Here is a 23445-nt window from a genome sequence, read left to right on the forward strand (position 1 = left end):
ACCAACGTATTCGGGCGTCGGGTTGGTTGACTAAACTGGTTTACATTGTATTTTCTGGAAATGGCATTCGGGCATCCTTGATTGACAAGGTTCCAATCACAAAATGTTAGATCCTGTTGTGGTGAGACTAATAAATAATGAATATCTTTGGCCACAAGCGCGTAGTAAGCACGGACAAGGCAACACTGTGCCCGCATCTTGACGCTTGGCAAAACAACAAACACAGGTTCAAAACACAATGACTAAAAACTCCTTACTGCCGCCCCCTCCTGTATATCTATAACGTGTACCCGAATAGAGCAAAACTGCGGCCGCCATGGCTACCATTTGGTCTGGCACAAGTACGGCCCCCGACAAAATAACCTTCCATAATCCAATAACAATATTCTCAATGTTTCCAATACAAGTAGGGGTATAATCGTCTCATGCCTTCTTCACCTCTTTCCCTGCACGCCGTTCTCAGCCGCCTTTCGAAACAACCTCTTCGTGCCGCCAACTCTACCCAAATCACCAAATCTATTCCTCTCCTCGGGTGGGGGGATCCTCCTCTCAACACTAACTTGACGAACCTTCTCCTTAACACTCTCCACCCAAGCTTTGTTCTCTTCACTCATTTCAACCTTCTTGCCTGTTGGCCCGGCAAGACCAAGGAATGAGCTATCATCTTCAAGCCAGCTGAGGCGAGACCCGGGTCTGGAGCGAGTTGATTCTGATGATGATGGCGTATCAGCAGGCTGGGTGGCTATGGCGGGTGTCTTGGGTCGCAATCTTGGCAGCTCGCTGTTAGCGGCACCAATGCTTCTCCTTGTTTTGCGAATATTGAGTGGTGTAACGGGGGAATGCTCAGATAAAACCGCAGCAGCCGAGGCTGGACGGTCTGGTGGGCTCGATTCCATCCCCATCGCAGATGGTGTAGAACCGCGCGGGACATCTTGAACTTCAATCCTGGCAGCCTTTTCTTTTCCGGCCGAGCGACTCCCATGATGGCTCGCGTACTCCTTCAAGTACTCACTCAAGTCAGCCCACCCGCCGCCAACTCGGACCATGACACGTTCACCATGCTCGCCAACACATCGAATGAAGAGCTTGATAGGTGGTTCGCCGTTCGACCGGGACAAATGATAGACCTTTATTTCCTGTTGGCCCCTTGTGGGACGCGGTCGTGTGCTTCTTGCCGGCGACAGGGTGAAAGAGGGTGTCGTAGTGCGAGACGACAGGCCTGATGTGCTCCTTTTGAATATCTCCTTGGATGATTTCTTCTTAATCCGAGGTAACTGTAAGTCCGGGGGGTTCAGGTTGACAGCAGGCGTCTCGGCTGATAACTTGATCTTGGCCGGTATTGACTCAATAATATCACTAATCTGTTGGCGCAGCTGCTTGTCCCCAGTGCTGTCTCGTCGATACGTGGGCCCAGCTGCTTCGGACACTGACATAGAATCATCGAAATCAAAGACAAATGAGCCTTCAACAAGCGTCTTGCCATACATAGAGCTGTCATCTTCGGGCACTGACGTAATGATAGGGCTGTCGAGTAATCCATTGGGGGGTGAAGAGTCCCTCGTGTCGTCCAGAGGAAGTGGTGGCGAGCTGGGAGGGCTGTCATCAACAAATTGGGCCTCGCGGATCCGATCCCGAGGCACTGGGGGAGAAGCTGATACTTCAGGCAAATCACTGGTCAGATCGAATCGGCTTGTGTCTCCATCTCCATGCATCATCACAAAGCTTTCGAGGGATCTGCTATGATGTGTAATGCTTTTGTGAAGCCGCGGTAGGTCTGCTTCAGATCCTCCTTCCTCCTCTTCGTCCACCGGCGACATAGTCCTGGTAATGTGCGACATGTCGTTCTCTATTAGCGAGTCATTGTTACCAACAAATATTGATTGGTTAGCCTCGGCGGAAGATTCTGCCGTAAGTTCGGAATCAAAGGATCCTTCATCAGATGGAGTTCTCGGGCCGTCATCTTCAATATACTGTGGTTCTCTGGCAACATGGCTAGATAGGCCACCACTAGCCGACGTCTGGGGTACAACACCATCCTCGACACCTGATGAAATAGGAATGACTGATGTACTACTAGGCTGCGGAGAAATCGGTGGCATGATTGCGACCCCGGAGTCATCTGTGGGCAGGTCGCTAGACTCAGATAATGTGCAGTCGATAATCTCCTTAGCAGCTTGTGCTAAAGGTGACTTTGGAGACTTTTGTCTTTCTGCAGACCTAGACCACTCTGTTTCGCAGATCTTTCTCTCGCAAGCAGCCACCCACTCACTGTAGCTACGCTCAACGGTTTCCATACGATCCAACCAGCTGTCTGGAATTGTGTCGTCCATTCCTTCCAAAGTATCAAGCATGTAATCCAATGCTCTGCCAGGAGTTGCGACCTTCTTGATAAGAACTTTGTTCATGACCTCAAAGTCACTACGATTCAGTTTCGGTTTCTCGACAACAGCCCCTCTGCCATCAACCTGAATGGACCTTCTAAGTGGCTTAGAAATAGCAGTCCAGCCAGCCTTGACCCCAGCCTCGGCGTCCTCGAGGGCGTCAAGCAAGGACGGAACACGTTGCAGAACAGCTAGACGGCTGCTCCAGATTCGCAGCAATTGGTTGAGTCTGGAGATCTTTGGTAGTGTCTGGACGACAATTGTGGTGACAACTGCAGAGAGGTCCTCCATCTTGGTATAAGTAGAGGTAAGAGGTATTCCCTTGCTTGATATTGACAGTGGTGTATTCGGTCTCGAAAGGGGTAGGATGTGGTTCGTCAGGACTTGGCTCTTGATCTCTTCCAGTGCCAAGCCATCCATATCTCGGTGTATCTCTTCAATTCTTCGCTCGTACAAAGCCACCTCTCGAGCGTGTAGGCTGCCAACATACTCGCTTCCATCAATCTTTGGCACGTTGGCTTGGAATGACAGTCTTGGCAGTGTGTTGTTGGGAGTCAAAAACCCAGTAGAGGCGCTCTCGAGAGGCCACTCCCAGCCGGAAAGCTCGTCAATCCACTCCCATATTCTTTGTGAAGCGATCGCTGCTCGCATAGCAAAGTCTCGCTCGGTAGCAGACGCGCCATCCAGGCAGCCTCGCAAGGCCCCGTTGCCTGAAGTCAAGGCCTCGACGGCTGTGGTTGGGCTCAAATGGGAGAAGATGTCATCTCCCGCGCGAGATCGGGCGGGTGACTGCGCGACGAGGGAGAGCCTCTTAGGCTTCAGGAGGAACGGCGGGTCGGTCATTGTGTCTTGTCGAGGATGTCGTCGATGGCAGCGATGGTTGGATGACTTTTGCAAATCAGCATCGACGCAATGGCAGCATGATCAGTTCATGACCCTGGGGAGATGGGAATGTTGATGCGAATTGAAGTATCGATGCACATAGTCGAGTGCTCTTTGAGGACGTCTGCCTGGACGTGGTCTCGTTACGTTTGCAGGAAACAAGCAGTCGGAGCACAGAAGAGAATGTGAGACACCTCCGGTACAATGGCTCCAACGCAAGGCAATACAAGACAAAAAAGGGCAACGCAGAACAGGAATGCCAGTCGAACCCCGACAGGTGACGGCCACCTGCGTAGCCCCGAAAGTTGACGGGAGGCGCGTGCGTGCAGGGCGATCGGGCCGCTGCGCTGCCAGACCCAAGTCTTTTGTTGTCGTCTGATGATTCAGCTGTGAGGTTAGCTTTGGGCTTCGGATGAGGCGCCGCCAAGTGGCCAGACGCGTCTGGTGGGGGGTGGATGGATAATGATTGGGCGGTGCCTTGGGTTTGCTCGTTGAATTGCTCCTTCGGTCCAGTCTGGTTGGAGGAGATGGGACAAAGGAGGTAATAGGCAAGTGGGCTAAACTGGTAGAAAAAGAGACAGAATAGAAAAATGAACGAAAGCGGCCAAGGGAGAGTGAAAAAAGAGGGTGGGTAGTGTGCTACCAGGGAACGGATTTTGTTAGCAATTGAGTGAATGTGAGCCGAGTCGAAGCGGAGATATAAGCACAAGTCGAAAGGGAGAAGCAGAAGCAGGAACAGAGAAGAAACGTTGAGTGAATGTGAATTGCAAATGACGAAAGGAAGGAGCGAAGGGTTGAGGACGTCAGGAGACGAGAAGACGAGAAGACGAGAAGGAAAGAGACCAGTTGGCGGAAATGAAAAATGCCACCTGCACCCGCGCTTTCCTCCGTAGATTGCACTCGTGCCATACATGTACGCACCGGTCAACAATTCGATTATGAGGCCTCAGTCCTTCTGTCCCTTTTCTTTCATCCGCCCGCAACCACACCCGCGCTTCAATGCAAGTGATTCGACACTATCGATCCGGGTCCTCTTGCTGTCCGACCAACCGTCCAAGAGCTACCTAGCGTCGTCTTTTTTTTGATTGTGCTGCCTGCTTGATGTCTTCAATCTGGAGTAACTTGGCTCAGGGGTTCAACACGCCATCTCGGCTATCAGGGGTTCGCAGGCGGGTCGCGGAGACGCACACGCACAATTAGGGTGAGTTTGGCAGGCAAAATACGTAATTCCATGCATGGAAGATTGACGTGCAGGATGCAGGGGAAAAAACAAGAAGGACGTTTGGCAAAATCAACAGTGACGAGATTGAAGCGTCGGTGCCGTTTCAAACCCCTCCCAGCCCCTTTTGTTTCACGCCGCACATCATGGAGCACATCGTGGAATCGTCGTAAGACATAACACATCTTTCGTGGGCCACATTTTAAAGTACGTACTCCAGAGGCGCCCCGCCTTTGCCGCATTCCTGTAAGCCCTCCAGCAGCAGGCAAACGAAGCCGTGACACTGAGAACCCACGTACGACATGGATGATGCCTCTACGGAGTCCGCAACGACGTTGATAGCCGTTAGCCTGCATAAACCCGGAGAGATGCTCAAACACAGTGGAGCAGATTGTCACAGGGAGACTTTATGCAATGAAGTGGAAACCTGGTCAACTCAACCACGCTCGGGACATGATAGAGAAGCTTGGGACACACGCCGCACCATCACCATAGAGCTATTGAATGACTGCTAACTAATGATCAGTCGACTTGTGGCAGAACAAAAATGTGAGCGATTATGGGTACTACCAACAGTCTACTATAACAGACGAGAAATGGACATGGCACTATGGGTTCGAATGTGCGCTCGAATGTTCCAAACACGTTTTTTTACCGGATTAGACATGATATCAAGTAGGATCAACATAACGGACCACACTGACTACTAAACAAGGAGTACCAGTCATTTGTTGGTAGCACACAAGGCCTGCAACATATTTGCGATACCTACCCAGGCATGTACAGGGTAGCTGGCGTACAATCCAAAAGATCAACATCAGCAAAACATCATACAAACGTATTATCCCAACCATGTGAAGACGTCTGCCTTTCGAATCGATAAAGACACACCCATAACGCAACTCTCCTACACCTAAAGAATTTGTCCAAACCCATGCCAGCAATCAGTCTCTTTGAATAGTCCGCACAAAAACACCAGTCTTCTGGCTCGACAGGCAAGTCTCACCCCCCCTTTTCAGATAACCCAAGAAGCCACCTATGCTCCGCCAGCCGGTCACTGGTATCGTATACCAGCTCTTACGCCACAGTTGCACAAGGGAAGACTACCCATGGTAGCAACTACTCCAGACAGTGGCAAATGATGGAGCGACACAACGTCACAGGCAGACACAAGACAGAGTGATTGCATCAAGAGTCATTTCTCATTCCTTTTGACCGATAGTACACTTAGCGCCGTGAATGCATCCATACATGACCAAAACAAACGGACCGTCCCAAAATAATGACGGAAAAAATTACAAAACACTAGCCTCCAGCTGCACGGCCTCGACGGCCATGTTCGTGTCCCCTTCATTGTCCAACGCCGCTAGATCTAGCGTCTCCTCCATCAACTTTGCCGTGTTGGCATTGTCAAACAATCCCGCGGCCAGGTCCTCGCCCCCGATGGCGCTGGGGTTGGGATTGGGGTTGGAGCCGGCGTCGGGGAACTGCAGCCACTGGTCGACATCAAAGTCGGTGCCGGCGACGGCGTTCCAGTCGAATTCGTCGTGGCCCTGCATGAAATCGAGGTCCATTGTGTCGAGGTCGACGAGCTGCGGTTCCGACTGGCCGCTCGCGCTGGGCGTGAGCTGCGCCGAGTCAAAGTCCGTCTGGGGCGGGGAGTTGGTCGAGAGCTCGAGGGCCGCGGCGTTGACAGTGGCCGGCGGCGGCATGGGCATGGTCCTGAGGGGCGGCCTGGGCTTCTCGGTGAAGAGGGACTCCGAGGCCGTCATGTATGGCAGGTTGTCCGGGGGTGGCGTGGTCTGGGCGTTGAACTCGGCAGGCAGGTCCGCCTTCATGGCAGAGAGGGTCTGGTGGCCGACGTTGGTGTTGATGTCGATGGCGGCCTTGCGGAGGGCGGCGTCGAGGAAGCCCGTCGCGTAGTCGGCGGCGGCGTAGATCTCGCGCAGCTTCTCCATGACGCGCATGCACTGGCGGAAGCCTCGGGTGGCACGGTCCCGGGCCTGCGAGGAGGGCGACTTCATCTCGAGGAGGTGGATGATCATGGCGGGGAGGATGACGGTGACGCCCGTCGTGGGTAGGAACTTCTCCAGCCGGAGGTGCTGCAGCTCGGTGGCCATGCGGGTGATTTGGGAGGCGGCGTCGCGGACGCGCAGACGGGACATTTCCTGGACCTGACGAGATGTAGTGGGCGCTTGGGTCGGCGACGAGGGTAGGAATTGGGGCCGGTGGAGGGCCGAGATGGTGGTGTGGTAGACCATGTGCAGGAGGGTTCGTTGGACGGCAATGGTCGACCTGCCGTCCCTGACGTCGAGGGGGTTCAGGGGTCGGTACTGGCAGACATCCGGGAGGGAAGCGGCCCAGGCGCTGAGTTCGAGGTCGACGGTGTTGACGCTGTCCACGTTGTCCATCTGCTTGTTGGGGAACAGCATCATGGTGCTGTTTGTCGTGTTCTCGGGCTTCATCTTGTCACGGATAAGCACCGAGTACTGCGTCTTGAGCATGTGGCTGATGCAGAGACACAGCTTCGCCTTGGAGATACACATGGCGGCCAGCTCGCGCTGCATACCGACGTCTCGCACGAGCGTGCATTCGGGGGGGACAACACTGATGCCCTCGGCGAGGGGCTGGATGTCGAAATCGCTCTCCACGAGCATGGGGACGTCAAAGTCCTCGTCCTTGATGCGGGTCGGACGGCGCATGCCGAGGGCAATGAGACGATCTCGCATGAAGCACGACCACCATATGCGTTTCCACAGACGCTGCTTGGATGTGGACATGGACGTTGACCCAGGGTTGCGGTGCAGGCCGATGGTGTGGGCGAGGGAAATGGCAACGCCCATCCAGTGCCAGGTGTCTTTTTGGTCGTCGGGGGTCTCGTACCAGTAGGTCATTTGCATGAGAGACTGGACGAGCACGAGGCGGTCTTGTTCATAGTCAAAGTCATACAGGAGCTATTCCATGTCGGTCAGCACAGGAAACACTCATCATGTCACGGGGCTGTTTTTCAAGGGGGGGAATTCACGAAGGAAAAAAAAAAGAAAGAAACATACCCTCGTCTTCTGGAAAAACGCCTTTCTAGCAGCCTTTCTTGACGAAAAGCCGGCCTCCTTCAAATGCTTCATATCCACAAAGGCCGTCGCCGAAAACATAATACTCTGGTAGAGCAACAAGCTCGTCTGGCCGTTGACGCCATCCCTGCGATCGACAATGCTCAAGAAGTGGTGCAAGTCGATCAGCGGCATGTACGGATAGACGTACTCGATGTAGCATTGCAGCAGCGCATTCTGCAGCGTAATGTTGGGCAGCGTCAGGGCGCCCTTGAGTGCGAGATACTGCACATCCTCGGGGGCGATCTTGGCAGGCAGCGGCCTCACAAACGCGGGAAGCTGGGATCCGGCATCGGGGAGTTCGAGCGAGTTGAGGAACTGCGCCGTGCGGCCGTTTCCATAGGAGGAAGTCTAGACTCGTTTGTCAGTAACGGCTTGGGAGGGGGCGTGGACCAAACAAAAGGCCGTACCTGGCTGACGATGCTGTCATGGCGATATCCGGATCGTTGATCTGTCGAGTTGAGCACGGTCAGCTTACTGGGCGATGGCTTGGCTGAATGCGCCTAGGGGGTTTGGCCGTCATAATTTCACACGTGGCTCGTCTTTCAAGTGTGCCCCCAACCTCCTTTTTTTTCCCTTGCGCAACGCCACGAGCAAAAAAGAAAAGTAGATTTTGTCCAAGCCAATTCACATGTGAAAAGGGCAGACGCTGGGCAAGAAACTCGTCATGTTGATCATGTGGGGCAGAGGCACGAGGGGCAAATTTGGGGAATGTGGGGCGATTGAACTTTGAATGCGGAGAGTCGGCGCGGAAGAGGCATCCGCAGCCCGTTTTTTGTGCAAACGAGGCCCGTGGTGACCATCGCGAGCGAGGTGAGTGGAGGTGAGGGAGACCAGTCCACACCGAACGGGTGGTCAAGGATGAAAGGGGAACTCTCCCCGTGCGCCACCAGGGCATTCCCAAGAGGAATACACACAAACACACACAAAAAAAATGGGGGGAGGAGGGGCTTTTGCGTCAAAACTTACAGAGCATATGCGGCACGTGGCCGTCACCATTCTTGGGCAACAAGGGCGTCGCTCCATCGGGGCTGCTTGACGAAAAGGCAGACACGCTGCCGGTCCGGTGTAGGTGCGAAATGTCAGGGTTGCTCAGAGACAGCGGCGGCGTGGCCAGGGACGTCGAGCCCGGGGCGGCGGTGGCTTTGGCACGCAGCTGTGCCTCGGCTGCGCCCGGTCCCACGGCGCTGGGGGTGACGAGGTTCTTTCTGCAAAAAGTTGAAAAATGCGTCAGCTTGAAAAGAAAGAATCAATTGGGCATGTTGGGACGTCGAGGAGGAATTCCGCCTGCCAGCGGGCCAGACCACTTGCTCGTACGGAGGAGTAGTAACCGCTTCACACAAGTCTGGTACCAGGCGGCATGTACAGCCACCGAAGCCCAGGCTAGTGGCACTGAGGCCCCCCCGGTAAAAGCGGATGGGGCGGGTACGTGGCCACATTGGCAGGAAAGCAGCAGGCAGGACGGGCGAACGGGGCATTTCCGGGGGCGCCGGAGCGGGCAGTCGGATCAAAATGCAGCTTGGGGCGGGACTCTTCCCATCTCGACTTACTTTCGCCGACGGCTCTCCTGCACGATGCACTGCGACGAGGTTAGCTTGCCAAGCGTCCAGAAATGAAAAAAAAAATTAAGAATTAGGAATAAAAACAAGGTAAAAACGGCAGCGTGTGCAGCCGTCCAAAAGAAGAAGTCAGAGTCGGGCTCGCTCACCTCGACATTGTCCCAGCGGCAATTGCCACAGGGCGCTCCCTCGACCACGTCGCAGCGCACCTTGCGCGCTCGACACGATACGCAAGCCCGGGCGGCCCTGCGCTTGGTGACCTTTTGAGGGCCGCTGGACTCGTCGCCCGCCGAGGCTCTCTTTTTGCTGTTGCTCTTGTCGCCCGAGTCTGAGTGCGACGAGGCCGGCGAGGCGCCGTGGATGGATTCCGCCATTGTTGTCTCTCGCGCCCTCCTGTCTGTCGATGGTGATTTTCCAAGATGTATTTGATGCGGCCAGTTTATCGGCCGCGATTCAATACATGTAGCGTCCCAAAAAAAAGGGTAGGGGGGCAGTATTCCTTGCAGGTCGATAGGCCGTTGGAATTCGAGACCGGTGACGCCTCGAGGTGCTAGATGAGTCCTTCAGTTGGCGCTATTCTGCTCCGGGGGTGCTGCTCGCCGTAGCTTCTCATCGAGTCTCGAAACGAATTGGCAAAACGGGCGTGGCGGTGAATTGCCAAATGGCCAATTTTCGGGTGCTGGAACGGTTGCTAGTGCAAAAGTGTAAAGGTGCTCCGTATAAACGGCCTCGAGTCGACACGATTTGACAAGACAAAAATTCCAGGAGTGGAGAGGGTCCAAGAGACGAAGGAAGGATAATGCCAAAGGAGAGCAAGACAAATACAAAAAAGTAAAATAAAAAAAAAAGGATAAAAAGTCTCCTTTCTTACGAGGCCGGCAGAATAAATCCGGGGGTGGGTTCCGGGGGGGGTGGAATGCTATTATATCTGACGAGCTCGAGTCCTGCGTCTTGACGTGGGATTACGCCTCGTTCTCCAGTCCCGGAGGCCCGCACGCCTGGACGAGGTGCGAGGCCGGAGTGGAGGTGGCATCAAGGTGGGATGTGGGGATGCGTGGGGATCCGACGTGAAATGGCACCGTGACATGGCTCCCTTCACCTTGATCGGTATTGGCTGCCCTTTTTTTTTTTTTTTTGCCAGTGCCTGGGCAACTTGATTTTATTTTTTTTGTTCTGGCCTCTGGTGCCCGAAGCCTCCGTGCTCTTTGTTGAGCTGCGATGGATGACGGGACGACTCTCTGGAGAGTGGGCGTCATCGCTGCCTCTCGTCTCGTCCGTCTCGTCTCTAGATGCTGTCGATCTGGTCAATGGTATTTCAATATTGACAGGCGTGCTGCTGTTACCAAAAAACTAGCGGCTACCAATTGGTCATCATGGCGGCTGCTCCACCAGACGAGGCCCTCCAACATCCGGTGGAAGTGGCGCTCCCATCCGAGTGCATGGATCGCCGCTTCTTTTCACGGTGAGCTGCAGTCGAGAGGCGCTCATCAAGGGGCGCAAGGTTTCCGCGTCCCGTCTTCACCGTGGCCATGGATGGCACAGCGGAACGTGTACGCTCACTGCGCCGTCGCCGTGGTCCGTGGACCGTGATGGCCGCCTCGACCTGTCCGTCTTGTGTAAGCATGTTAGCTACATACACGTGCGCTCGTCAACCTGCGTTTGGAGACTGGATTCTCCATGACCGTATCGAATCGATGACACCTGCCGAGCCCCCAAGCCAATGCATCCCAGGTGCCAGCTCCAACTCCCGCCCGCCAGTTGACCGTCCAGCTCCAACGAAACACTAGCCCAGCTAGCGCATGGTGTGAAATTCTCCAGCCGCAGTTGGACCAGTCGCTGTCCTGCAGATCCACGTCCGGAACTTGCCTTGAACTCTGTTCAATGGTTGGCTCGCAAGCGCCTCTCGTACCCCATGTTTTATCCCTTTCCAGGGGCCTGTCGCGACTCCAGCAAGCCATCACTGACGTGTTGCGTTTGCATACATGGCACATGGGCAGAAAACGCAAAATATATCAATTAAAAAAAAAAAAACTGAGGTGCAACATGACCTGCAGGAAGCACCAGTTGGCCTTCTTTGCAGGCCCGTCCGCTGTCGTTGTATTTCCATCAAGCACAAATGCCCATGCCCAAAAGGCCTGGCTGCAGGCCGTTTTCCCAACTCGTACCCCTGCCGTGGTCTGTCACGGGAGACTGCAGACTTTTGCGTGCTTTTCTGTCTTGGCTTTTTTTGGTTCTTTCTTCAACAGGGCGTGGCGGGCGGCAGGGGCCAAGCTGCTGTGCTCACTCGCTCACATGCATGCACATGCATTAAGTGTGTTCAACTATTGCCAGGCGCCATTGGTGGACCAACTCTGCGGCCTGCACATGAAATACAATTTGATGGTCCAAAGGTCAAGTTTTAAAGCTTTCCAATCCAGACACAATTGTCATTGAACCAAGTCCCTTTGTCTGCAGCGCCACGCCCCCTCCCCCGATGCTTGGCATGCCCTCATCAATTCGATGCTGCTGCTGCTAGTAGTAGTTTCAATGTAATCGATGCGGCTACTAGTAGTTTCAACGTAATGAATGGTTACGCTTCGCTCAGACGGGTCAACTGGACCGCATCAAATCAATCTGGGGTAGGGGAAGGGTTGACGCGTCGTCGGCTTGGCTCTGCCTGCGGCCCTTGAACTACTCCATACACTGCCCAAGATGAGTCAACGAAAGCTGTCGTCGCTCATCACCAGGAGCACCTACACCTGCGAATTTGCATTTACCCGCGCACGAGAACAATGCAAAATGACCCTGTCCGCATGTCGTCCATTCCATGACAATCATGTCTCAAACGCCGTCCCCCCCCCCCCCCCCCCCCACCCACACCCCCCCCGCAGCTCAACCTCAAATCAATAACATCACCACCTCGACCGAAACCCCCAGCTTCCGATCCGATGGTATGCCGTTCCGCGGGGGGGGAGGAATCGACAGCCATCACCGCCATACACCCACCCCGTCTTGCATCACCCGGAGCTTCGGGTCGTGCCACCCTCAGAAATCGTCCAGAAATCGACATGCTCCTGCACGCAGAGAGCCGTGAATGACACCCTTTGATATCAATCCCTCATCTCCACCCATCCGGTGACGTGTAGGCCGGGAAACATTGACACCAACCGCAAGTGCAGACGCCGTGTCTCGTCGTGAACACCGCCATGCGCTTTTGTCGTCGGCAACTTTCGGACCAGTGGAGCAGCCATCTCATTTTATTCCCAGATGCGGGCACGATGGTGGGCTGAAAGCAGTTGCCCTGTGGCTTGCCCTCGTGAGCGACACCCGTCTCACCTTTTTTTTTGTTTGTCTCTTCTTGTTTAAAGCAGCCTGTCCCGCATTTGCAGATCGCATCAATGGCAAGACATTTGTCCTGCGGGGGGTTTCTTGAACTCTTGATTCCGGCCACCCTGGCCAGCCCTTTGGTCACGCCGTTTTTCTGTCGAGCGGATCCGATGCCGCTGTTATGCTGACTAAGTTGCTCCATGGATTGTTGCACCATTGACTCTTTCTGTAGTTACGTACAAATGGAGCATTCTGTAATGAAGCTACTCTACTCCGTACAAGGGGGTTCAACTCCCAGAATTATACGTAGATTCCACCACGCGAGGCATTGGAAACAAGATCCAGATGCGGTTACCAAGACCCCTCCTCTGGGATTTTCTGGGTGTAGATGAAATGATGGTTTTCTAATCCCCTATTTTGTCACCGCAAGCGGCGTGCGTCCAGAAAGGGGGGAGGGGCATCTTTGATATTGGCAAAAAGAGACGTCCATCCCACGGACTCGAGCGTCGTATCCCGTGGCCCTGGGAGCATCGCTGCGTGGCCGCTTGCCCTGTCGTCCCGGCCTCGCCTGCGCTGCGACCTCCGGTTCGCAGTGTGTCCATGGATCTTCATCGCCGACCATGCAGCTCCCGCCCAGACAGCTCCCCACTCCGGATCCGATCCTGCGCCTCACGGAATGCACAACCACGAGTGGTGAACGTGACGAACCTCCAGTACTACTCCGTACTCCCATCACCATACGACAGCCAGGGCGTTGATAGCCCTCGCCTTGGCAGCCAGAATGTCCGTGTCCATGAATGCCATGATATCGTGAAAATAACATCGCGCAGAAAGAGCAAATTGAAAAATCAGCCCGTAGAACATTTTGAAAGCTCAGGTAAAAAACCAACCAATAAACCAGCCTCCGAAAATAATCCACCGCTGTCTTCTCCGGACTTTTCCCCAGACCCCGTTCTGCCCGTGTCCCCAGACGCCTCCCGCCAAGCTCCAGGGTAAACATGTCCCCTTGACCAGCTCGGTCCCCGACGCGAACCCGTCGGCCTTCCGACCCTCCGAGGGAGATAGCCGCCCACCGAGGCTACCTCCGAGTTCCAGACACGGAAAGCCATGATTATTCCCTTTGTTCCTGCCACGAAACTCCCCTATCCCATTACATTACATTTCCTTCCTCGCCCCGTCTGGCAAGATATTTTCCAAAGAGAAGGTGTGATTTACTCTGCAACTGCTCTTGTTCATTCTCGAAGTCGCGCACCGCTGTGAACCAAAGCCCCCGGGTATGCGGGCGCGCAAGGCTTGAAGAAAAACACCACAGGACAGCGTTTACTACCACAAACCTGATACTCGTATCCCACTCTGCCCCCCCTTCCCCCGGACTCACCTATGGATTCTGGGAAAACCTGGAAAAGTATGGAGGAGCGGAGCCGTCCCGGCTGACCGACGGCTGACCGATGAGATTGCCCGCCGCCTCCCCGCATCGGTTTGGCCACGGGGTTGTGAGCATCCACACTCGAATCGACTTTCAGATCGGCCACTTGCCGGGCGTGCATTACAAACTTCATCACCACTGTGGCAACTTGCCTTTTTTCCTTTCAATGTTGTTACTATCAAAGTGTTGGGTATCCTGATACCACTTCTCTACGACATGTCGACACAACAACAAACTTGAAAACACACATACAGCAGAAGCAAATGCAACATGTTCTCGACAGTTGATTCAACATGTCGTCGCCTCAAGGGTAGGCACAACGCTATGTAAAGACTATGGCTAACGAATGTCTAGTATGTGCAAGCATGCAAACATGCATTGCCAGATATATATTAGTCGCCCAGCTGTCTTCGCTCAGGCTGGTTTTCCAAAGACAAAGCAAAACAGGAAAAACAAACGCCACCCTGGAGACTCATATCCATTATTGAAAACCCGCTTCCCGGCTCTGGAACTCATTGGCCGAGCTTTCCGCCCTTTCCCTCACATTGCCAGACTCATATTATCGACATGTCCATTGCTCTCATCACGGCTCCATATTTTGCCTTCTCTTACGCGCCTCCTTCTCCCTCACAGGCGACCTCGAGCTTCGCTGAAGCAGGAAGGGTTGTAGATGCGCTGCTTGATGTACGCGGTCAAGGCAACATCACCCCACTCCTCCCACTCATGCCAGTAGGCTTCTGGGAGTTCTGAAACACCGTCTCGTCGCGCAGCCTTCATGACCTCGCGGGCAACAATGACGCTGGCCTCGCGGACACGCTCAATCCTGGGATAAATCAAACCCTTGTGGATTTCCTCAGAGTTCAGTGAGCCGGCCAGGGCCTCAGCCGAGGTGTACACCATGTTGTCCGTGACGCGCGAGGCCTTGGCAAGGATGGCACCGAGACCCAATCCGGGGAAGACATAGACATTGTTGCCCTGGTTGGGGTGGTATGTCACTTCCCCAATTTCACCGCCAACCTTGACGGTGAATGACTGGAATGGGGATCCGGAGGCGAAAATGACAGAACCATCGGTCCACTGTACGGCTTGCTCAAACGTGCATTCTGCCTTTGTGAGGGGATTGCTTAGAGGGAACAGGATAGGACGTCGGCCAAGGCCACCGGCGTCAACCGAAGCCTTCAAAGCTCGGACCACGGACTCGGTGAAGATGCCAAAGGTAGCAGCGAGACCAATCAAGGCACTGGGCTTGACATATTCAATGACCTCTTCCAGAGTACGGAATTGGTGGCCATTGTTGTCAATGCGAGCAAAGTATTTCTTATGCTCTGCTAGGTTATCACCTCGGTCCTTGGTGACTAGGCCTTTGGTATCGACAAGGAAAAATTTGTCGCGGGCTTCGGCCTCTGAGAATCCTCTACGAGTGTAGTACTCAACAAGCTGCTTGGCCACACCCACGCCAGCAGAGCCAGCGCCCATGAAGACTAGACGCTGCTCCTCAATGGGGACGCCAGACAAGTTGCAAGCACCGATGTATCTAGTGATATGTCAGTCTAGGTGCTTCCGGGAGCTGTGCGGAAAGACATCATGTTCGAGTGAACGTACCCGCCGAGAACCACGGCACCGGTCCCCTGGATATCGTCATTGAAAGCCCGGTGTGTGTTTCTGTAACGATCCAGGTAGTTGAATGCCTTTTCACTCTCAAAGTCTTCAAACTGGACTACCATGTTGGGGTACACTTCCTTCACAGCTTCCATGAACTCATCCATGAATTGTTGCTGGACCTCGAACGAGGGGCGCTTCTGTCTGAGACCCAGGTACAGGGGGTCCTTCAAGTTGGTTTCGTTGTTGGTACCGCAGTCCAAGACAATGGGCAAAGTCTTGTCAGGGTGAATGCCTGCGGCAGCCGTGTACAAGGCTAGCTTGCCAATCTTTCGAGAGTTTTGGTCAGTATACTCGGGCCATGATGTACGTGTAAAATGCTATTCTGTTTCTGCTTACCGAAATCCCCACACCATTCATACCCAGGTCTCCAAGGCCCAAGATACGAGACCCATCAGTGACGACGCAAATCTCGGGATCAGCGCAGGGCCAATTCCTCAGCATGGTTCGAATAGATTTGCGCTGCTTGATTGAAATATACAGGGCCTCGGGGCGAGTGTAGATGCTTGAGTACTGCAGGCAGACGTCGCCTATGGTAGGTGTGTAGACCAACGGCATGAGTTCGCGGACATTGTCCATCAAAAGGCGGTAGAACAAGTCAATGTTCTGGTCCTTCAGATTTGAAAGGTACAGATACTTGTCGATGCTTGTCTGGCGAGTCTGGATCATCTTCATCGCTCTGGCGCACTGAGTCTGCAGGGACTCCATGGCATGTGGCAGGAGACCGGTGAGGTTTTTGGTAGCACGCTCCTCAGGGGTAAATGAGAGACCTGCAAGGCGAACGGGCGGCATTGTTAGTATGATGACATTCGAGGGAATTGTCCACCGACTATTTCACGATGCGAAGAGCGACCATCCGAATTGCGCGCATATATTGAAAACCAAGTATCTACTGGATTTACCGCCCGGGCTAGGGTCGGTGATGAAGGAACGCGAGAGATACAACATACCCTTATTCCAGAGAGGCTCACGGATGACTTGATATCCGGCAGCCTGCGACTTGGCCAAGTATTCCGTGTTCCGTTCTTGCTGGACTTCGCCATATGTGTCCTTGACATAGCCACGGTGCTGGTCAAGAGTTGCCATTTTCATTGCTTCTTCAATAGCAGAGACGTCGACAGTTGACATGGGATTGAAGAGGGTGAGTCTGCGACCAGAAATGGACATTCGCTTATTAGATACAGATGTACGAGAAGAGCGGCCAGAGCCAATCGACGATGAGGGAGAGGAGGAGCGAGGCGTAGAGACGTCTGAGCTTTCAGAGCCTTGAGGCGACGGCACTGGCATGGCTGTGAGAGGAGAAGAAATCGCAGATGTGGGAGAGGGTGTCGAGGGAGCAGAAGACAATAATGCAGCAGCGGCAGCTGATGAAGAAAAATATACGGAAGAAGCAGGGCAACGCTGGCGGAGGGCGGCGGAAGCAGCTGAGGATCTTGCCGTCAAATTGGATGGGTCCTGCACTCCTGCAGCAGCGAGGGATGGGCGATTTAATAAAAGCCTGGGGGATGACAGTCCGCCGCCGACAGGAGGCCAAGGGGATGCGACCAAGGTCGAGAGACGGTGCCGATGCATGTGAGGCAACTAGGGGACGATGGGAGCGGCCAGGAGTGACAAGGGCAGAAGAGTTCCAAGTGCAGACTGGGAAGGGACGGGAGCGGGATCGACCGGGGCTTGTCGGAGGACTAGACTGACAAGTATGAGTGCGCCTAGGGGGCGGGTTTCAAGACTCGAAGAGAGGCTCGAAAATCCAAACCAAAGACGCTTGACAGAGTGCAAGAGTAAAAAACGGTCTCGAGGACGTGTTTTGCGGACGGGTGGGCTCGAGGTGGATTGGAGTCCACGAAACTCTCGGGTACGAAGTACCAGGTACCTGATGCTTTGTACCTTGGGAGTTTGGGACTTGTTGACCAAGCGGTGCGTTGCTGGTGTGGAGCCGGCCAACAAAGTGAGGTGTAAGCGGGCAGAGAGAAGAAATGGCGGGAGGCAGGGAGGCGAGTAATAATAGGTATTGAAATAGGTAAAAATAAAAATGGAATGTGCCCAGCCTAGCGTTAAAGCCGCGGCATTGACAATTGTGATGGGGGAGGCAGAGATGCAAATAGATAATTGGACCACGGAGGGCGGCGGCGTGTTGCGCCGGAGAACGACGAGCCACGGCGACGGGGAAGGGTAATGAGCGGGAAGGATGACTGATGGGCGAGAGTTGGGGGCTCCCGATAATTAAAGCGCGCCCGAGAAGGCACAGGAATGACAGCTCGAGTTGTCAAGACAGTCAGCAGCACGCTCGTCCTCACGTAGAAGAAGCCGGAGGAGCAATCGGAGCAGTTTGACAGACTGGTCGGCCGGCCTGGGAATCCGAGGTCTAATGATGACTAGTCGCGCGGGTTCCGAGGTCGTTGGCTCCTCGGAAGCGGTTTCTCCCTAGTGGCGGCGCGCAAGGATAAAAAGAACCCCACGAAAAGCATAAATCGAAAGTATGCTGCTGCTTTGTTTGTGCTGCGTCCAGAGTCTGCCAAAGACTTGTATTGCCTGCTGCTGCTTCTTCTTCACGTGTACGAGAATAGTATTGGAAATAGTCAAGAATGATGTTTGGCGACGACCCCAAAGTACAACCAGACGGCGCCACGTCGGCGCCAATCTGAATCCCAATTTTTTTTTAGTTGAACTAGTCGATACGATGCCCTCAAATTGCCCCAACCCACGGCACGGCGGGATTAATTTGGGTCTTGTGCCTGGCAAAGGAAGCACAGGCTGTTCATGAATAAGTGACTGACTGGAGCTAGTCTTGGTGCCGTTGTCGCTGCCAACAGAAATTGTTGGGGCCCTCCCACGACGACTTTGGCCTTTTGTAACTGCCTTGTGTCTTTTTGCCTGTGATATCAGCCATGAATGACAACAGAAGTACACTGGACAGGACAAATGACCTGTTTCTATTACTCTTCCGAGCGTCAGGCTTTGACTGCGAGACGTCTCGAAGCAAGCCTGGGCGCGGGCTATAGTCAGGTTGATGATGATTTGCTGGACTTGACCGTTTATTGGAAGAATGGCAGGCTGATTCGGAGGCCGTTGCCGGAGGATGGCACCCCGATGCGACGAAAGTCGACCTGCCCACTACCATGTACTTTGGGGCCTTGCGTCGTCAGCCTCGCCGGAACCTCTCCCAGAGCGTAGCTTACTTGTCCAGTTTCTGTACTGCAGAGTACTTAAACGTATCCTCCTGTTCCAAACACATTGGCTCACTGCCCCTGGCAATGGCCGCTACTGCACCCTGACCTGGGGTGCTGCTCCCGCCCGCCCCCACTGGGAATCGTCCCTGCAAGTTGGAACCTGCAGTTATTCGAGCTGCCAGCTTGGTTCCATGTTTGCCGAGTCTCTCGCGTGGCCCGCCCTGTCATACGGACAGCGCCCGGACAAGAGCCGGACAATTGTTTCCGCTTGTTTGCATGGCTCTCCAGGATTTGTCGTCGCGTGATGCCTCGCCATGTCCGATCTCGTCCCCTTCACCGGCGCTGAGCTGTTCCAAACGTGTTGGTTCAACAACAGTGACTGTGCCGTCCCCCGTCGCCGCTTGGTAGGATCTGTCCTGGTTGGATTTCAGCGGGATGCTTCCACTAGCTTCAGGTCTCGACTCACGACAAGGCTTGCGTGCCAGGCTCCACCGCCGAAGCCTCCCCCAGACCTTCCAGGGTCCGTCGGGCGCCGGGCTCGCTCGCCAGCTCGCAGCATGGGTCTGGCATGGAGGTCCTGAGCGTGCAATGTGGGAGAAGATGGATCTCTTCCAGCTTCATTTGGAGCACCGAAAATTTTTCTACCAGTTTCTCAAGCTCACACGATTCATTGGGCTGTGGAAACGTGGTGAGCAGGTCCTCCGCAGCAAGTGGAGCAGCAACGAGGAAGGAGCGTTCAGGCAACTTCATTCCATCTTTAAATGAGACTGGGGGTTAATACGGACGAGTATGTAAGTACTGTGTGTATTCCAATACTTGAGCAGAAGGAAGCTGCGGCTTGAGCTCCTGCCCTACACAATCCATTGTACTTGCTGGACATGTACATGTTCCGTGTACTCTGTGCTCGTCCGTTGGGGCAGAGGCGCACGCAATCATGTCCAAACATTTTGCATGCAGCCACCTTGGGCCGTTCGGAGCTCATCCCATCATTTCCGTCCTCATGTCCCTGTCCATGCTCTTTTTGCTGATGGAACCCAAGCTGGAATTGATTTCTTTTAGTGGGGTATTTCTTGGTCCGTACAAACGCCCCATCGTGTCTCATTGCTTGCGTACGAGAGTGACCGGGCAATGAAATGCACATCACATTCGAGGTGAGACTCGATGCCCGGCAGTTGTTGACTCACAAACTAACCATCACCGCCACTCGAGTAAACACCCGCAAACAGGTATCTGACGTATTGGCGTTCAACAACAGGGCGCCAATTTCGTCGAGGCTCGGCGCGTAGACGTCCCACAAACTCCTAGGCAAAAAGCCTGCCCGCTGGCCATATCACTTGCAACCTAAAAGCCTGAAATCCACGGCACTTTGGCTCAACTCCAACGTCTCGAAATCTCCAAAATGGAATCCCTGTCGTGCTCGAAGCTCCACTGCAACCCAAGACATTACCGGGACACTACGGGATCGGGTGCCGCAGCCAAGACCTGCCAGCCAACCTCGCCTGCCTCTCTAGTGGCGCGCTCTTGACGCCAACTGTTGGATTCATCGACGCTTTGGACAGTCTCACTGTCGCGTGGGGTCCCGTTTACAAAATCTTGGGTATCCGGTGGACAAAACTCGCAGTCTATGTGTGTTTGTGGCCTAATTGCTGCTGCGCAAATGGCTTCGGTTTCGACCGGAGCTGATCGAGCTTCCTTGAACTTTACCATGCTGTGGAGATGTCTTCCTCCTGAACGATTCGTTGCTCATCTTCCGATTTCCCCCGACGGCTTGACAAGGGTCTCTGTGTACATCCCATCTCTGCATCCGCCACCATAGGGTCTCAACCCCGGCCAGTTAGTCTTTTTCGCAGAGGTCACCGCCGCCATCCGCCCAGTACTCCATACCCAAGTGTCTCTGTCTCTGTCCGTGTTGCAGGTTCTGTCGCAGTGTGCCGGCCTCCGAGATATGTCTCACTCTCCTTTCGTCCTTACGGATTGCGCCTGGCAAATCGGCCGTGTGGCATTGTCTCTGATGTGTTTGATTGATGGTTGAGTTTGGGGCGAAGAAGTGCATAAACGTGAATCGTCTGAAGGATGATGATGGCTTGCCATGGCCCGCATCAGCCACCGAGAAAGGTGTTGGCAAACCCCAAGGCCATCTCGCCTGATGCCGTTGATACGTTTCAACCGCGTCTCATCCCAAAGAACAACATCGCGGTCATCACTAGAGTTTCTACATGGTTCCCTTTGCGCACGATCCTTATAGGTTCGGTTTGATGGTCACAATTCTCGGTTTCGAGCGGAGAATCTAGCAGCAAGAGAACTTGTTGCACCTTAGGAACCAAAGCACAGCCTTCGAAGGAGAGCCTTGACTTACCACAACCACGTGTATAAACAAGATAGTTCTCTTTTGCTCGCATGGATGTTGGAAGCTTGGGGAGCTCGGCACTCGCAACGTGAGCTGTCGGCTGAGGACCGGTCCAATTACAGTTACACTGAATGACATTTTGGGACATACAACTGGGCAACCTCTTCACATGCTTGTCCCACCCACGACATTATTCACCGTTTAAGATGCGCGCCAGCGACTTTGGTCTGCTCACATGCATCCCATGGCTGGCATCCGGCAAGTATAGCCCGTCGTCTTTGAACTTTGGAGTAGAGGCAATAACCGAGTCTAGCACCGAACCGGCTTCCTCTGCGCCATGTGATTGTCGTTCGACATTGGCACGACGCTGATCCGCTGGTTGAGAACGGGGCAGATTGATTGTCGCTTTCGAAATCCACGAAAAAAGCATCCGGGACGATTCTGATTGCACGTGTTGATTAGCCCACCGAATTTGTCCATGTGCTGAGGAGGCGTTCGTTCGGCTCTTCTATGACGGCTGTCGAGACTATTGTCGTATACAGCAAAAGGCGATATAGACACTTGACCCGATCTCGTAACGTCGCAAAATCATTATTTGCGTCAAGAGCGGCTTTGCATACGGATAGAAGCCCCAGCTTTGTATTCCAATGACTAGTGTGTCTCTAGATCAATAGCTCAAATCGCAAGTTCTTGCCATGGCCATCCGTCAAACATTACAAGAATGCCGCTGCCGCCGCCACCAGCAATATCCTGTTAGGAAGACTTGATTGGTATTGGCGTGGTCCGAAGCTCCACAGATAGTAGATGAACCAGCACCTATTATCGTGCCTGTTGAAAGATGGCCGTAGTAGTTGTTGAAGTTGGTGTTGTCGTATAATATCTATCCAGTCCACATGTCCCGTTGACTTGCAACATTCTTCATCAAAACAACTCCCGCTATCAGGACAGGCCCCGGCCAAACAACGCCTCTGAATCTGGGTTGTGAGGCCCTCCTCAATTTTGCACAGCATTTCTCGCCTTTCGAATTAGATCAGGCATCATCACCATCCGTACAACATTGAAGACGACGTTGTGGCAGTTCTTCTTGACGCAGGCTTGGACAAAGCGTCGCAGCAAACCCCCTTCCAGTTATCCAATAGAAAATTCGGGGTTATGATACTCGAACTGCCGCGGATAAAGCGAATAGCCTGAACACACCCATGCCTCGCATTCCTGCAGTAACTTGGGTCTCGTGCGGGCAAGACGCTGAGGGCGTCGAGCGGCAAGTGCCAAGGCACAGCGACTTGTTCTATTACTCCTTGTAACCCCTCCTCTCCCGGCTCTTCCCCTGTTGATATTGTCCAAGAAGCGCCTGATTAAGGAGAAATCTCTTTGGCCCCATCAACAAAAACGGCGACCATATTTTACGGAGTCCCTGAGCAGTCTATTCCATTTATCACGGCGAAACGGCAACTAACCTCGGCCCCACACAAGCACATCAGCCGGGCTACTCGCAACTATCTTAGCACCTTGAATAGCCACGGCACTGGCTACCTTATAGTTCCGACATCTCCCTAGCTACTGTCAGGTTCTAGTATGTACGTTTGCGAAATGCCTGCGGCTGACAGCGCATCAGGCTTAGTGCTGTGGCCGCCCTTGCCCAGGTTCTATTTCCCACAAGCTTCAGGTTTCACCACGACGCCATATAGACTCGATAACCAACCAGTTGCAGCCAAGGAACTCACCTCCAGAAGCAATGTAAGAAATCACATCTTGCGCTGAAAGAAGAGGACCCCAGTTAGACAAAGATCTACTGTGCCTTTTATGCCCTTATACACATTCAAATACTAGGTACCAATAGAGGTCTACTAGTACAAACTATCGAGATAAGCACACTATCCAAGAGCGAAATCCCTCCAGATACACGGATAGCTCATGCCATCCCCGTCCATCAAGCCGGGTACAAAACACTCACCATTGAATCGGTACGTATCCCCAACCTGCGCTAAGATGAACGGCACATGTCCGCCATGAAGGAGACAAAGTTCATCACCCCTACGTGTATCAAATCAAACTAAACCTGAGAATCCCCTCTCAGGGATACACAGTTGTCGGCTATGGACCGCCATATAAATGGCCGAAGGCAAACCAAAAGTCTTCCCAGTATTATCCGGCCCATTCGGAACGGGCCACTCGGCCAAAAACCCCCGGACGCATCGTCCCTCCAAGTATACTACATCCGCTACAATCGTACAAAGAAAGGCATTATGCAATAAGGCAGTGGAATATTCGCGTCTCCACAATGAGCCATGGCCCAATCGTGCCAGGACCGAATCGTTTCTGGTATTAGCGGACCAGTAAACTCCGGACAAAGGTGCAAGACCCTGTCAAGTGTGCAGCCACGGACATT

At 53.7% G+C, this 23445-nt stretch overlaps 5 protein-coding genes across 5 annotated transcripts; 1 reads left to right on the forward strand and 4 right to left on the reverse strand.

Annotated features, from left to right (window-relative positions):
* Positions 1 to 434: 434 nt before the first annotated feature.
* MAA_09444 (Growth-arrest-specific protein 2 domain protein) lies at positions 435 to 3224 on the reverse strand (the record flags this gene model as incomplete). The annotated part of the gene is made up of 1 exon (XM_007827442.1): positions 435 to 3224. One exon carries the CDS (start codon positions 3222 to 3224, stop codon positions 435 to 437), a length of 2790 nt encoding a protein of 929 aa, XP_007825633.1.
* A 2553-nt stretch (positions 3225 to 5777) lies between these two features.
* On the reverse strand, positions 5778 to 9525 carry MAA_09445 (cutinase transcription factor 1; the record flags this gene model as incomplete). The annotated part of the gene is made up of 6 exons (XM_007827443.1): positions 5778 to 7436; positions 7536 to 7943; positions 8003 to 8043; positions 8562 to 8800; positions 9143 to 9171; positions 9301 to 9525. The coding sequence occupies 6 exons, from the start codon at positions 9523 to 9525 to the stop codon at positions 5778 to 5780; spliced, it is 2601 nt and encodes an 866-aa protein (XP_007825634.1).
* Positions 9526 to 10508: 983 nt separating this feature from the next.
* On the reverse strand, positions 10509 to 10775 carry MAA_11595 (alpha-1,2-mannosyltransferase; the record flags this gene model as incomplete). Its single annotated transcript, XM_011412510.1, has 1 exon — positions 10509 to 10775. The coding sequence occupies one exon, from the start codon at positions 10773 to 10775 to the stop codon at positions 10509 to 10511; it is 267 nt and encodes an 88-aa protein (XP_011410812.1).
* A 3735-nt stretch (positions 10776 to 14510) lies between these two features.
* MAA_09446 (malate dehydrogenase) lies at positions 14511 to 16829 on the reverse strand (the record flags this gene model as incomplete). Its single annotated transcript, XM_007827444.2, has 4 exons — positions 14511 to 15417; positions 15486 to 15811; positions 15882 to 16312; positions 16493 to 16829. 4 exons carry the CDS (start codon positions 16827 to 16829, stop codon positions 14511 to 14513), a joined length of 2001 nt encoding a protein of 666 aa, XP_007825635.2.
* A 2194-nt stretch (positions 16830 to 19023) lies between these two features.
* Positions 19024 to 19474, forward strand: MAA_11596 (uncharacterized protein; the record flags this gene model as incomplete). The annotated part of the gene is made up of 2 exons (XM_011412511.1): positions 19024 to 19084; positions 19164 to 19474. The coding sequence occupies 2 exons, from the start codon at positions 19024 to 19026 to the stop codon at positions 19472 to 19474; spliced, it is 372 nt and encodes a 123-aa protein (XP_011410813.1).
* Between the last annotated feature and the right edge of the window lie 3971 nt (positions 19475 to 23445).

Source organism: Metarhizium robertsii, assembly GCF_000187425.2.
Source record: "Metarhizium robertsii ARSEF 23 chromosome Unknown MAA_Scf_10, whole genome shotgun sequence".
NCBI lineage: Eukaryota > Fungi > Ascomycota > Sordariomycetes > Hypocreales > Clavicipitaceae > Metarhizium > Metarhizium robertsii.